At 42.9% G+C, this 15,634-nt stretch overlaps 2 protein-coding genes across 9 annotated transcripts in view; one reads left to right on the top strand and one right to left on the bottom strand.

Moving 5' to 3' along the window:
- Positions 1 to 1,258: 1,258 nt before the first annotated feature.
- Positions 1,259 to 10,556, bottom strand: FAM72A (family with sequence similarity 72 member A). Of its 2 annotated transcripts, XM_037824884.1 has the most exons (4): positions 9,996 to 10,556; positions 8,378 to 8,455; positions 4,990 to 5,114; positions 1,259 to 1,438 (listed from the first exon to the last, which is right to left on the bottom strand). In XM_037824884.1, the coding sequence occupies exons 1-4, from the start codon at positions 10,145 to 10,147 to the stop codon at positions 1,344 to 1,346; spliced, it is 450 nt and encodes a 149-aa protein (XP_037680812.1). In that variant the 5' UTR covers positions 10,148 to 10,556; the 3' UTR covers positions 1,259 to 1,343. The 2 variants fall into 2 exon arrangements, with proteins under 2 accessions (XP_037680812.1, XP_037680813.1); XM_037824885.1 differs by lacking the exon at positions 4,990 to 5,114.
- Positions 10,557 to 11,674: 1,118 nt separating this feature from the next.
- SRGAP2 (SLIT-ROBO Rho GTPase activating protein 2) overlaps positions 11,675 to 15,634 on the top strand; it is a 254,584-nt gene continuing 250,624 nt past the window's right edge. For all 7 annotated transcript variants that reach the window (XM_037824880.1, XM_037824878.1, XM_037824879.1 and 4 more), the window contains exons 1-2: positions 11,675 to 11,788; positions 13,558 to 14,169. In XM_037824880.1, the coding sequence (XP_037680808.1) occupies positions 14,103 to 14,169 (67 nt within the window). In that variant the 5' untranslated portion in view covers positions 11,675 to 11,788; positions 13,558 to 14,102. The remainder of the gene's footprint in view (positions 11,789 to 13,557; positions 14,170 to 15,634) is intronic.

The raw sequence follows: 15,634 nt of genomic DNA, 5'->3' as shown, positions 1-15,634 counted from the left end.
GTTTGAATCTGGCCACCCATTACCAGTTATGTGACCTTGGACAAATTACTTAACCTCTCTGTGCTTCACCTGTCACATAAATAAAAAAGGAATAATAATGGTATCTACCTCATGGGTTTGTGGTGTGGAATAAGTGAGTTAAATGTGCAAAGCACTTAGAAAAGTGTATGGCCCATGGTAAGCACTCAATAAATGTTAAGCTTGTATTGTCCTTTATATACTATCTGTCTATATTTTTAGACTTAAAAAAAAAGTGGGTAGTATAAAAAAAATAAAGGAAGACTGGTCAGTTTTAGAAAAAAATTTATTTACAAAACAGCAACTCAGTCTGCTTTTGTATCACTATTGACAAAATGCCTACAGTTGAGATACTGGCTAAAGAGATATATTGATTTTAGCTTTACATAAAACCAGAATCCAACACTATTCCAGTTTTCTATTCCTTTGCAGCCCTGAATGCAGTTTAAGAACAAAACAAAACAAAACAAAATTCTTTTTAATGTACAACTTAAGCAAACTACTTTTTAAGTTTTTTTCTATTTAAGGGTTGGGACTAAGACCAGTCATCTAAAATATGCTGTTTATAGAGAAAGCCCAAGGGGATAGGATAATGTCAAGTAAAGAATGAAGGTTTCGTTTATTTGGCTTTCATAATAAAATATCTGTAATGGCTTTAGAAGAAAGGAAATAAATAATATTGATAAACAATATATATTGACAATTTTCTGATCATCTCATTTAACTAATATCATGCTGAGGAATCAAGAGGATTCCTTCATATATTCTAAAGTTTTAATTTATTCTACCTGCTGATTCATAAAGTCTTGCTCTATATTAAAGTAGTTATCACCAATATAACCTATAATAACCAGCACCCATGGAAACCTAAAAGCCTATTTTTAATACTCAGTTGAGTATGATATAAACATGGCTGATATATGTGTGGGTAGTAGCATCCCTTTATTCAGAAATGTAAAACTAATGGTATGTGACATCAAATTGTAAGAAAAGCTCCCCCAGATTAGGAGGTAGCTAACTGAGTGACATGTAAAAGAATCTCCTATCTGAACTTAAAACACATCTAAACTGGGGTGGAGATGAGGGGAGTTAGTGTGGTAGGGGATGAGGAAGAAGCAGAAGTAGAAGAAGAGAACTAAATTGGTTCAAATTAAACTGAAGTAATTTGAGATAGTAAATAAATAAATCAACAAATGCCCATTTTTGCTTTCCAAAAAAAAAAAAAAAAATCACTGGCAAATTCAATGTAACAATTTAAAAGTTGATTCATTAATATACATTTTAAATAGGAAAAAGTTTGAATATTGTATATATCATAACTCCATTCATCTAATACATTCTTCTTCTGAGATGTCTAACACGTCTTCATCTGCACTCTCTTCTATATCTGGCAAGTTGCCCCAAAGTAGGAAGTTTACACCTGAAAATAAAATGTCATAAAGCTATTTAATGCTGCTTACTATTGCAACTCAGAACATGATATAGGAAACCTTATATATTAATGTTCTCATATTAAATTATAATTATTAGCAGTAAAGAAAAGCTGTTAAAGAATGTATCCCAAGTAAAATTATTGAACATTAAATTCGCATGCATCTGGGACATAAAACGTATTTAAACCGTTTAAGCCAGAGCTTGAATTCTAGATTCTGAGAACTGAAAAGGATCTCAGATGTTCATTTACTCAAACCCTGTCTCTAGCTACACTGTCATAATTACTCTATATTGATACTTTTCTAATTTAATGATTTTTAAGAATAAAGATCTTACAAGATCCTTTTAGATTAAGTGTCTCTTTGGAGAGTGCAGGGAAGGGGTCTTGAATAAGTCTCCTCATCTCCCTCATCTCCTCAATAAGCATGGAAGTTGCAGGTGCCTTTTTTTTCTGACTAAAAAAAGCAAGGTTTTGGAGCCAGTTATATTATGAACTTCAATCCTTGATATAGGTGAGTTTCAGTCTAGAGCCACAGAAGGTTGTAAGGTAGAGCTGTAAACTTCAGGGTCAGGTTGTAGCAGTCAATATGATAAAATAATTATTTAAAACCTCACAGAGAAGAGACAGTCACGTTTCATACTGAAGAATCCAGCACAGGTATATAGTAAAAGACCAAATATAGTAAAAGATCAAATAATGAGATGGTTTATTCTGGATCTATACTAAATCATAACCTGAAAGCACTAAATTAAAAAAAATCCAATTATTAGTTCACCTGTAGGAGAGTCAATGACGTTCAATAAGGAACAAAAGCAAACCACAGGCTGTCTAGTTGTTTGTGTAGGTACAAGGATGACCCAGCAACTCTGGATACCCACACCACACACACTGAGGTGGCGGCAGCATGGTGGAATAGAGAGAGCCAGGGTTTGAAGATTTGGTGTGAATCTAGCTTCCTTCACTACTAGTACACATCATGGCAGTTTTTACTATTGTTATTGCAAATGTTTTCAACCACATATAATATCAATGTTTCATGTATTCAAAATTTTTACAAAATGGTATCATATTATATGGATCTTTTCTAATTTGCATTTTCACTTGACATTGTTTTTGAGATTTGCCTATGTATTAGCTCTTTTAGTGCATTTCTTTTCTATTTCTGTAGAGTATTCCATTATGTTAATAAAAAGTGTTGCAAATACAGCCCACGGCTCATCCCTTCCTTTTAACTGCCCATCTTGCATAGGTGCCCAAGCCCAAAGAGACACGTACAATTACGTGCACTGCGGCATTGTTGAAATAGTGGAAGTAATCAACTGTCTATCTTTACTGAAAGAGATATCAGAACCTACTCAGTCAAGCAGTTAGCAACTATTTGAAGCTGGTGGGTATAGATGTCTAGTATATTATTTTCTGTAATTTTTGTGTGTTTTAATTGTTTCATAATTAAAAATACAATATCTTTTCCCCCAAGAATGAATGGTGCTCTGCTTCTGGCAATATGGCAGCAAGGAGCTGACAGGATAGTATGGAATTACCAAGCCAAAATCTATGGGAAAACTAGTCCATAAAGGTGAATGGAAAGCCGAAGTCGCTTGCCTTTGAGAGCATTTGCCAATCCCAGGGAATGTGAGCTGACGTTTTCCAAGCCTCCTCAGGAAAGGTTGTGGGAAATCAGGTCTGCATGTGGCCGCTAGCCTAGAACATAGACCTCTTGGGGTCCTTTTCAGTTTAAACAGTCTAGAACATTAGAAGGCTTGTTTATATATTCCTTTGATAACTCAGATTCAGGCACTTTAAGAACAGCTCCCATGCCATTAGAAACCCTCTTTTATATTAAGCATCTAGAGAACCTTGCTTTAAATCACAATATTAGGGTTAAAAAGGAGAAGTTTGATATTCTTGGAGTCAATATTCAGAGACATGAAGCAGCTAACCACAATTGGTTCAAAGAAGGAAAAATAAACTAAGAGATTAGATCTGACAGAAGCAGCACCTTCCTTTCTCTGTCAAGAAGGGAGGAAATCCCGTGATACATCTGTTTCTCATGGATTAGATTAAATGCCAATGGAAGAATGCTGGGCTTTTATCTTTGAAAAATTGACAAACATTAAAAAGTAAATCAAAATTGAAAAATGTCCATCCTGTGTTTTGAATTCTGTAAAGAAGGAAAAGTAGTATCAAAGCAGAAACTTCCTTTAATGTGTCCCTTGAGCAACAGAAATATAAAACTGTAGATCTAAATTAGGAGCCTCTATCCCACTTAGAGGAATTCAGATAAGCTCTCACTTGAAAATGGCCTTCTTAATATACGAGAGTCTTACATTAAGAGCCCCAAATGATGGGTTGAGAGCCATAGTTGAAACCCAGGTGATTAAAAAAAAATCATAGTCTATAAAAACCCAAGCATAATTGGAGGGTTTAAAGACCCTGACAATCTGGCTTGCAGTTCATGATCTTTGGTCAATGAACAAATCATACTTTTTTAAAAAAAGGAATTTATTTTAAGCTCTGAAGAAGCCCAAAACATACATTTAAAAAACCCGAGGGTTATGTTACTAGAATAAAAATTTTTAAAAAGAGCCAAGGAACTGCACAACACAGTGAAATTCTAACTTACATAACATGGACTATAGTTAATAGAACAATTATAAAAATGTGCTTTCATCAATTGTAACAAATTATCACACCAATGCAAGGTGATAATAATAGGATGGTATACGGGAATCCTGTATTTTATGCAGGACTAATTTAATTTTTAAAATTTCCCTAAAAATAGCAACATATACCAAACAAACCAAAAACCTGAGAGTGTTACTCCAACTTATATTGTCAAGTTCTTCAATGTCAACTGGTCTACTGTGTAAATATCTATCAGATATTGAGAACATGTGCCCTGTAACAAAGCGAATAACTCCAAACAATAGAAAATGTGTTCTGCAAATATCCTTTAAGGATTGATAGTATATTTTCTTACTAAAATATTTATTATAACATATTCCCCCTGACTAAAATCCTATGATAAACTACTATAGAGATGTCAAATATCTCTTTTTACTCTTAAGCAACATCATCAAATGGAGAGGTTAGCTAGTCTTTAGCTAGTCTTCATCTGCCACCTTCTACCCCAGGCTCCTCCCACCCCACCCTACCCCTTTCTCTCTCTCTCTCTCTGTCACATATACACACACATACACACACACACAGTGACTCAACTCTAAAATCTTCAAAACATTTCTGGAGTCAGAATATGTATCAAGGCAGCAGTTTAGAGCAATTAAAATACGAATTTTAAAAGACCAAGAGATTCAGTCAAGTTTGAGCCTTTGAACACAGTGATGAACATAGAAATGGCAATAAATTTTGGCTGAAAATCTCCATAAGTGAATGTTTGAGGAAAAAGGATTGGAATTTGAAATTTTCATTCTAGCTGATCCAACCCAGCTAAGAAAGTCTCAGAGGAAATCCTGAAATGATCTCTAGGGAGTTTCACTCAGGTATAGACAGAAAAATGTTAGAGGAATGTTTCTGACCTGTGGAATCTAGTCGGTTAACATCATAGACTGCCTGGCTGTGAAACATCCAGAAGTGTCCGTTGTTGCAGGAGAGAAGGCAGGAACTGCATGGAACAATCACATGATAACCAACAATGTTCCCACTAAAAAAGAAAGTAAATGTTGTTAGATGCCATGTAATATCTGGCCATATAGACAATTTATGTGCTAATGTAAATAGATAGTCCATATAATTTAGACCTCACACCCTTCTAACCCTCTGTTCTACTTTGCTAATGCTGCTGGAATGCAAAACACCAGAGATGGACTGGCTTTTATAAAAGGGGGTTTATTTGGTTACACAGTTACAGTCTTAAGGCCATAAAGTGTCCAAGGCAACACATCAGCAATCGGGTACGTTCACTGGAGGATGGCCAATGGTGTCCGGAAAACCTCTGTTAGCTGGGAAGGCACGTGGCTGGCATCTGCTCCAAAGTTCTGGGTTCAAAATGGCTTTCTCCCAGGATGTTACTCTCTAGGCTTCAGTTCCTCAAAAACGTCACTCTTAGTTGCACTTGGGGTATTTGTCCTTTCTTAGCTTCTCCAGAGCAAGAGTTTGCTTTCAATGGCCATCTTCAAAATGTCTCTCATCTGCAGCTCCTGTGCTCTTGGCTATAGCACCTCTTCAAAACATCATTCACAGTTGCACTGAATTCCTTCTGTTTGTCAGCTCATTTATATGGCTCCAGTGATTTAATTTAGACCCACCCTGAATGAGTCATCACCCACAGTTGGGTGGGGCGCATTTCCATGGAAACACTCAGAGAATTACAATCTAATTAACACTGATAGGTCTGCCCACACAAGATTATATCAAAGATAATGGCGTTTGGGGGGACACAATACATTCAAACTGGCACACCCTCCATTGCTAGAACCTTTGGGATGGGAGTTATTCTGATAATGGTTTCAGTTTTATCATCAAGTAGGAACATACTCTTTAAAGTTAAGTAAGATAACACTAATATTTCATCACATTTCTTTGCTGGTATTATTACATGTATTCTCCCTTCTGAAGATAGCTTCTGGATGCCATAAGGTTGTGATGTGATGTACAGACAAAACATATTAAACTCAAGATCTGCAGGTACAAAATTTTTGCTATCTCCAGGACTGTGGCAAGTTGGGTTCTTACATGTTCTAGTTCCATGCCAGCACCTAAAAACTGTTTCAACAGATGGAGGAGTAGGAAGACAGCATGAGTCCCTGTAAACCAAACACAAGCTGGTTGCTCTAATTTTAGTTTCAGTGTTTTTGAAGGAATTCAGAAATAAAGCATATCCACAGCCTCTAAAGAAAGTTGCAAAAGTTTTTACTGTCTTAAGTATTATCCAGCTGATTATAAGTACCTCATTCTTTCACAAATTATTCTACAATCTGGTCACATATTAAATAGAGTTAACATACAGTTAATGTTTTAGTTAATGCCCTTTTTTCCCCTTCTTTTTTGAGGGCAACACAAACTTTTAAAAATGGCAACATGAACTGTTTATTCCTTGAGTTGTAAAAATTCTTATTATAGCTCGGTCCCACCCTATGTGATGTGGGAGTCAGACATTTTTGTAAGGCCCTGTAAAGAATACTGTAAAAGGTCCCAAACCACCTAAAATATACCTGCTAATCATAATTTGTTTGAAGGACAAACAAATGAAAGCAAAAGTTGCTTTTGGATTAGGTTCAGCAGTTATTTGTAAGACTATATTGCAAGAGTAAATTCCTTGGCTTTAACAACCACCTATATTCATTCATTCAACTAATGTTTATTGAGCACTTATTATGTGCCAGGCACTGTTCTAGGTGCTAGGGCTAGAGCAGTGGACAAAACAAGTCCTGGTTCTTATGAAACTAGCATTCTAGTTGGGGACACAACAGATCATTTTGCACCCTTGTTAAATCCCCTTCAGTGTCTTTCCATTGGCCAAAAAGAAAAATAGAACCAAATTCCATACCAAAGTCTAGATCTGTGTTCCCTAGAACAGTAGTCACTAACCACACATGGTCACTGAGCACTTGAAATATGGCTAGCCTGAACTGAGATGTGCTGTAAGTGTAAAAACATAAATAAGATTTCAAAGATTAAGAATACAAAATAAAATGTAAAGTATTTCATCAATAATTTTTTTATGTTGGTTACATGTTGAAATATTTTAGATATAGTGAGGAAGATAAAATATACAATTAATATTAATTTACCTGTTTCTTTTTAAAATGTGGTTACTAGAATAACTTTAATCATGTATGTGGCTTGTATTATATTTCTATTGGACAGTGTTACTCTACATTATTTGGTCTCTGACATTTCTAATCAACTTTTAATACTATCTCCCCATGCTCACAATGTCTCAGCCATCATCTTTTTATTTCTTGAACATGTTAAGATTCTTCTTGCCTTGGGTTCCTTCTGCCTAGAACATTCTTCCTCTGACTTCTCACCCTTTGGAACTCAATTCCAATGTTCCCTCCTCATGAGATGGTGTCCCTGACCATGCTATCTAAAATAATCCTTGTCCACTCTCCCACCTCCCAACCTCTATTATTCTCAATCACTTATTATTATTATTTCCTTTGGAACACTTCCCACCATTTTAAATATCTTAATTGATTAATTGATTGTCTTCCCACTAGAATATAACATTCAAAGGCCAGTAACTTTGTCTTGTTTATTGCTGTATTTCCAGAATAGAGCTCGAATGAATAAGTGAATGAATGAATGAACATCATGAAATTAAATACGCATTAGCATGTAAGAAGAATCTGCTAATTTATTTTATCAGGGTTATCATTTGTAATCCAAGCGCCATTTAAATGAGAACATCCCAACTTTCTTCTCTCTAAAATGGGAATAATAACAGTCAGTCTGCCAAACTCTCAAAAGATAATAATAACAGCTCTCATCTGTGTTGGAATTTATAGTTTATCAAGACTTTTAACATTCATAATTCATTTGATCTTCACAGCAACTCTATATGGGTTAATTCAAAATATATTTAAAGTTCCATTTTAAAATAAGGAAATGAGGTTTATGGAATTTATCCAATTTCACACAGACAGTAAGGGTAGGGACAAGACTCAAACCTAATTTTTATGATTGTAAATCCAAGTGTTTTCTTTCCCCAAACTACATTGCCTTGTTCTGAAATTTAGAGCAGACATTTGTGAATGCATTTTGAAAAATTGTAAAATCATATACAAATGTAAAGTATCACAAAACTCTTTTTCACAGTTTTAAGAAACAAATGGTTTTTTAACAGCTCATTGCATGGGTTATAACCAGTGCTTGTTGCAGCCCACTGAACCTTTCTCTGTGCTTTGACAACAACATCCATCTTCCAAACCCAGAGCTAGGTAAAATATTGTCACAAATTACCATTTTAAACATGCGATGTCCTTCAGTTTACATTTGCAGATGTCAGTGAAATAGCATCTTCCAATGAAATCCACTGCACTGGAGAAGAAAAAGTGTAGAAATAAACAAATGTACTTTTGATTAGATACAGCACAAATTTTATAGACGTAAAGAGCTGAGACTTGCAGAACCATAGCATATTTTGTAAGAAAGTTAATATTTGTGAGCATACCATAAACAGCTGAGAAACTTTCCATTAAAAAATCTTATGTGTTTATTAATTCATACATATCTAAAGCTCATTAATCCATCACCATAACTCCTACAAAGGAAAACAGATGATAGGAAAGACCTTATTCTTTTCTATTTTAGACTCTGGCTCTAACCTATAAAAATTCACCTATCTGAGACCTCTTGATGAACGCCTTGTTACTTAGCAAAGTTACTGCAAAGATGAATGGGTTAATATTTTAAGTATGTATATGTGTAGTATTAAAATAAATAAAACACGAAAATAAATCATAGAAACTTTGCAATAGTAGGTTTTATATTTATTTTTTAGTGCTTATAGACATACATGCACACACAAAATATTAACCCATTCATCTTTGCAAGAGATGAGAGCCTTTGGCTTTGCTGTTAGGCATGACAACAGTTAAACCAATTCAAACAGGACTTCAGGGGAGAAAGAATACACAGTTTTAATTGGCTACATTCTAAAGATTTTAAAAATTCTTATTATTGTGAAATTCATTTTAAAAAATATATATGGTTATTAGCTTGCTTCTTCTGGTTTTGTGTCCAAAAACTTGAAGAACAGCTCTCCACCCATACTTTGGCTAACTCCCCTTTCATGTTAATGATAAAGTTTCAATAAAAAGCTAAATCTTGAATATCAAGTAGGGCACAAATGTATATGTTGGTTATGGAAGGAGAAACCACCTTTTAGAGTTAGCAAAAGGTACATTTGAGCAAATTCTTATGGACTCTACTCCCAAAAGTGGGTAGTGGTTGAAAATAGACTTTTAAAAGAGTTTAATTATGTGCAACATGTATACTACCCAAAATAGGCTTTAAGGGAGACAAGGATTATTTTAGAGCTGAATCTCTATTTCATTCCATAAAAATCTATTTATGTCTCCCTCTCTGCTCAGAAAAAGTTATAAAAAGAGAATACCTAATTAGATGGACATGGCAATGCCAATTGCAAATAGTGGTAGAAAACAATGGTTTCTGATGTCAAAATTTATGGATTAAAAACAAAAAATTCACATGGCCTCTTTTCTCCAACAGCACAGAAAATCTTGCCTGACTTTCCCTAGAGAACAGATCACAGACTTGATCCAGTGAGATAGGGTGGTTGGGCAGGCCACAGCGCCAGAGATCCAACCTAAGGGATGCGTGTTCACATGACTATAATTGACTCAGAAGCATTACATCAGGACAGGCCACTCTGGCTAAACCACAGACTTTATCCAGACAGTCTGCCCATGTAGTTATACACCAAGGGGATCATCAGACGGTTGGGAGTGGCTGGAACGCCAAAATGATAACCTCCTTGTTGACTCCCAGAGGTCCAAGCCATACACTTTTCCCATTTAGTTAAAGGCTACTGCTGCCCGCCACTAGCATGACTTACTTGGTAGGAGGGATGTCTGTAGAGAAAAGGTCTATTTCAGTATCAGCCAGCAAAACAGCCTTCATTCCCCTAGAGCTGAGCACTTGTTTACAAAATTTGCAACACAGGATGGACACGCACCGGTCTTTGAAACTACAGCTGCTAGTAGACATGGCGTCTCAGGAAGGATGAGGTGGGGGATTTTGAAAAGCAAACAAGAGCGGTACCCTGCCTAGATTCCCTCAGGATGAAAATCAAGTTATGAAGCCTCTAGCTTTTCTAAGCCCTAAAACTGAGAAGGAAATGAGTTCTTTTCTGTTTTCCCAGTGGGAGGGTAAAAGTAATATTTATTGAATAGGTACAGAGGAGAAACAGCAAATTCGGCTTTCCTTTTAACCTTAGGGGAAGGGAGTAGAGTTTGTAGTGGGGAGGAGGCAAGCTGCAAAGGGCTTCGGCACCTTCTTTACAGCTTCCCTTTTCCCCTGTCAGAAGAGATCCTCTCCTCCCCAGCGCCCGCCCCTTGAGGCAATTCTCTTAGCTTCCCTAGTAGTAGCTTTCCTTTAAAAAGCTTCCCTTTTAAGACGTCCCTTTCCCAGCATTAAGCTCCTCCCTCGGAGATCTCTAACTCCTCTCTCCAATCGCGGATTAAGCGTCCCTACCCACGCCTCCTCTTTGGAAACCTTTCTCCTCGTCCCAGGATTCAGAAATCCCCTCAGCTTTTTCCACCGGTACGACGATCCTTGGTTCTCCCCAATCCTCCCTTTCTCTCCCGCGATCCTCCTCCGCTCTGCTCGTTCGCAGGCCCCTCGCTTTAGTTCTCTCTTGGCAGCCCCCAGCGTGCTTGCCCTCGCGCCGTTTCTCTCGCGTCCTCCCTCTACGCCCCTCTCCCTTGTGGCCCCCGCCGTCCCCTCAGCGCTCCCCGGTAGCGGCCACTCGATGCACGCGGTGACGTTGGTGGGGCGCGCAGGGGTCGCTTTGTGGGCTCAGTCGGCGTTGTGGGCTCTATCACCGAACACGTCGTTTTTAGCTCCCCTTCCGCGTTCTCTGCCTTTCCAACCCGCTGCCAGTTTGAATTACCAACGCCGCGCCCAGATTGGGAGAACTAAAGTTCGCCCACGTCCCGTATTGGAAGGTTCTGGGGCCTTCTCAGTGGCCTGGAGACGGCCCGCCCCGCCCCAGTAACGGTGCCGAGATCAATTCGGTTCTTTGGTTGGCCGAGCTTGGCCCCGCCTCTGGCCTCACGGGCCTGCTCTAGGAGGTTTGGGCAAATCCCTACTCCCGCCCTAGGGAAACTGACAAGGCACGCCCTTCGTGGTTCTTATTGGAAGACGTTCTACATTCCCCACCGATCTCTACTCTCTATTGGATAAAATTCTCCGCAACGCACCATCTCTCTCCCCAGGTCCAATTGGTCGTGCCTTCTCTCAAGAGTTCGTGTTTGGTTGTGGTTGCATCTTAGTCCCGCCCATAGATTTTCCTTTTGGGTTCGACAACCCAAGGAGGAGCTTATTCTGTGACCACGCCTCGGTAAAGCTCATCACGCCTCCAAGTTTCTCCAGCTCCTCCTCTTCATTCCTGGCCTCTCGGGATCAGCTATTCCTATTGGCTACAGGCCCCATCGATCGGAAGAAAACGGGCGGTGATTGGCAAGGGGGTGGGTTCTGCTTCCTGGCGGGGTCCCGCGGAGTTGGCCGAGCCAGCTCTGGGGACTAGGGGAGCGAGCTGCGTAGAAGCGGGTGGCGGGGAAGTGAGGGGAGGAGAGCCCTGAGAGGGAAGCGGAGCCGGGGGCCTGGGACCCGTCGCGTCAGAGTCAGGTAAAAGTTCCTTTCCTCTAACATTTCTTCTTCCAGTCCGCGGAGCAGGAGTCCTGACTGAACAAATCCGGGTAGGGGCGGGAAAGAGAGGGCGCTGATGCTGCTTGCGGCATCGTCTTAGCGGTGCCGCCCGGAATCCCTCAGATTCCCGCCCCCCAGCCCCCGCCCTCCCAGACCCTCTCCAAATCTCCCAGTACAGCCCATAATACTTCTCAGGGCAGCGTCTTTCTTCGTCCATCACCGCACAGCCTGGGACTCTGCCCTTGCTCACATGCTACAGCATCGCGTGCACCCGGCCCTTTCCCCAGTTCCTCTGTATTCCGGCAGCCGTGGTCCACCTTTCGGCAGCCGTCGTTGGCATCCACGTAACCATCAGCTTCCTTGGTCCCCAAGCCCTGACAGACAACCCAGTCACAGCCTAGGACCCAGTATGAGTGTTCCGCACTGCTTCCGGGGATGTTCCCCTCTCCCAGCTCCCCGGCCCGCCCCCAATAGCTCCTCTTTATCCACTCCCATCCCCAGACTCACATCCCGGCCCCCACAGTTGCTGATATCCTTGTGTTTCATGTAACTTCGCAGTCCAAGACCCCCGCCCCTAGCTAATCCTCCCCTTGCTGCCTCTCTCTGCCTTCAAAGCGTGTGCAGAGGCTTCAGTTATTCCCGGGCCTCAAGGACCCCACCTCACCGTCCCCCGCCCCTCCAGCTTCCTGCCCGCCTGAACCATGCCGCCTCTGCTCCCTCTCTTCCTCTCTCTGTGCAGCCCTTCTTCCGCCGCCGGACGTGGGGGACACTAGCCGGAGCTTCCTCGCGGAGAGGGAAAGGGGCGAGGAAAGAGCGGGGGTCGCCGCCGCGACCCGCTGGGGAGTGAGGCAGCCACCTCTGCTCTCCCGCCGGGTTCCCTCCCGCCCCCCGGGTCTTCTCCTGGGCGGGATCTCCTCCCGCAGCCTCCTGGGTCGCGGAGTCGGGACTTCGACCCTCCGCTCCACCACACACGCAGCGCCTGGGATTGGGTGCGGTATCTGAGATATCTGGGCATGGATGACAAAAAATACTGGAAGGTGGCATTTAGAGTCACTCTTCTCCGTGGCTAGGGGAGGCCACGGCTGCTTTCCGCCCCCCGGTTTTCCCGGCTCTGATCCTGGCCTCTAACCCATTTCCTGCTTCTGCCGACCACATTGTTTTTCTGGATGTGTCCCGTGCGGAGCAGGCTTTTTCCTGCAGACTCCCTCCCCCTCCCGCCCCCCAATATTTTGCTGCCAAGAGAAGCTAGTAACCAAAAAACAAAACAACTGGGAGGAGGGACGGGAGGGGAAAAAAAGTTGTGCTCCGGTGGCTGGTCGCTCCCCGGCTTTGATCCCCCCCTTTGAAGTCCCGGGGGTGCCTCAGCCGGGGGTCAGGGGCAGCGCCGGAGGCAAAACTGGGAGGTCCCCCTCGGGCTGGTCACTGCCCAGCGCTGGCGGGGCCCGGAGGCCAGGCGGCTGCCGAGGTGCCGCAGTCCCCGCCCGGAGCCCCGTGTTCTCGCCGCAGTCCCCGCCCGGAGCTCGCCTAGGCGGCTGCTCCAAAGTGTTTTCTTTCAGCCTTAAAACAAAATCCGGAGGGAGCTTCCTTCCTTCCACCCTCGCCGCGCCAGAGCTCGGCGGGCCGGCGGCGTTTGGCCGAGATGAATGGGCCCAGGCAGGGTTCGGAAGGACGTCCCCCACCCCACCCCCGCGGCGATTAGAATCTGCGTTCGAGCTGACCGCCCCCTCCCCCTTTTCCTGCATTTACAGGCAAGTGAACCAGAGCAAACGACTTCCGATCCAGTCCTCGCTACTGCAGCTCCCGTTTGGGATTTGATTTGCAGCATCTACGAGCCTGTACAACAAAAAACCGCGAAGCACGCCCAGCCCTCCCCCGGCACCCCTATACGCACCCACTCCCTCTTGGGGACACAGCTGGGCGCGTCCACACCCCCGCACCCCCCACACCATGTTGTTGTGTGGAAGGACTTCCACTCCCCGCCTGTGTCGTTGATGTCAGACCCCAGGCCAGCCTCCGGGCTCTGCAGTTCTCCCGGCTAATGCTGAGGCTGCGGCTCGGACTCTAGCACGGGAATCAGCAGCCGCCGCGCCCGGCCCCAACGCCCACCGTCTGCATGTGCCCGCCGTAGCCGCCTGCTTAGTCCGCAGCCCGCTCTTCCCGTAGCGCTGGAGACCACCGCGGGGGCCCCTTCCGCCTTCGGCAAAAGCGGTCCTGGAGGTATTGATTTCGGTGGTTGGATTTTTCCCGAGGATATATCAATTCACAATTCGAATTTGGAAGAAAGAAGGAAAACATGACGTCTCCAGCCAAATTCAAAAAGGATAAGGAGATCATAGCGGAGTACGATACTCAGGTCAAAGGTAAGGGCTTTGAAAAAATAGCATAAAACATATGCTGTATAGACTTGTGAGGCATGTATTTCCACCCTGACTTGCAGGGTGTTCATTTCTTTGGGTGGAGCAGGCGGGTGCAGGCTGACCCCAGAAGTGGTTTCATAAGTGGCTCGGATGGGTGGCCAGTGCCAGGAGCCACAGGCATATTTTTGGAGTGGGCTTCAGGTTTGTCCTTTTGGGGCTGGCTGGGCCATTATTATGGCAGCCCTCTCCCCCAGGCGGTACCAGGTGGGGGGAGGGGCAGGAGGTTCTTGGCTGGAGAAAGGCCGCAGTTTGCCTCGGGGTGTCTGGGTCAGATTTCCTTGAATGACATTTGAAATCTGACAGGTGTTTGGGAATTTGTATTAGAGGTTGAAGAAGAGTCCAGGTAGAGAAAGGCAACCTTGAGAAGGCGTATGGTTTGGAGAGCCCTTGGGAGAGGTGGGGTTTTTTTTCTGATGCACTACCAAAATATGAAATTTGCTGTGGCATCAGATACAGAAAGTCCATAGCCACATTTGGTGCACCTCATACCTGCCTGGTCCCTGGTCGCCTAGCAGACAATCAGAGAACAGACAGAATAAGGTCACCCACACCCTGTCTCCAGTCTCCACCCTCATCTAAATCTGAATGGAATTGGGGTGTTAGGGTTGTGGGTTGGTGCTGATTCTGGAAAATGAGAAGACATAATTGTTTAACCCTTCTATGGTGTTGCTGTCTGTCTCAGAATACATGCTTTTAAAGCCCTGTTTCCCTCCTGGCAAAAAAAATGTGAAAAGTAAAGCAAAACGTGGACTTGGATAAACCAAGTGACCTGTCTCCACGTCTAGTCCACTGCTAGACTTGGTGGGTGAATCTGGATCCTATTCCCAGATAGTCTTTTCTTAACCAGCAATTCCCTTTGGAGGGAGTCTTGCCTGTTGTAAGAGCCCCAGCATGTATTTGCACAAGGTGCTGTCCCTTCATGACCAGTCACTGGGAAGAGCCATGTGGCTCTAGCCCATTGAGATTTCAGCTGGGGAGTGGGAGAGGTGGGTGGCCTTGAATATTATGCCACATGGTTGGAGCTCTGGGTTTTCCTTTGTTTCCGAGTACAGGGTGAGGGGCCCCTCCTTCTTTCCCTGCACCAATGCAAGGAGACCTTTTCCTATCATAGATGACTTGGGAAGGACCATGTCTCCCCTCTAAGGATTGCCTGAGGGGCTGTAGGGGTGGAGTTTGAGATGGGCAGCTGCCTTATCTCTTGGAAGGTTGGAAGGTGGTTTGAAGTCTCCATTGTGCTTGCAGGATTTTTTTTTTTTATGTCATCAGCTTGGTCTGTGCTGGAGGTGCCCTAAGGGACCTTCTATCCACTTGGTTGAAAATATTGGTAGGTTTATTACAGAGATGGGGAAGTTGACTGATGGATAGCTTCAGTTGAACTGAGATTGGGAGAGGTGTGGTTGTGAGTTAT

This window comes from Choloepus didactylus, chromosome 2 (genome assembly GCF_015220235.1).
Source record: "Choloepus didactylus isolate mChoDid1 chromosome 2, mChoDid1.pri, whole genome shotgun sequence".
Taxonomy (NCBI): Eukaryota; Metazoa; Chordata; class Mammalia; order Pilosa; family Megalonychidae; genus Choloepus; species Choloepus didactylus.
Note: the sequence above shows the minus strand (reverse complement) of the source record. Positions and strands in the feature narration are given on the sequence as shown.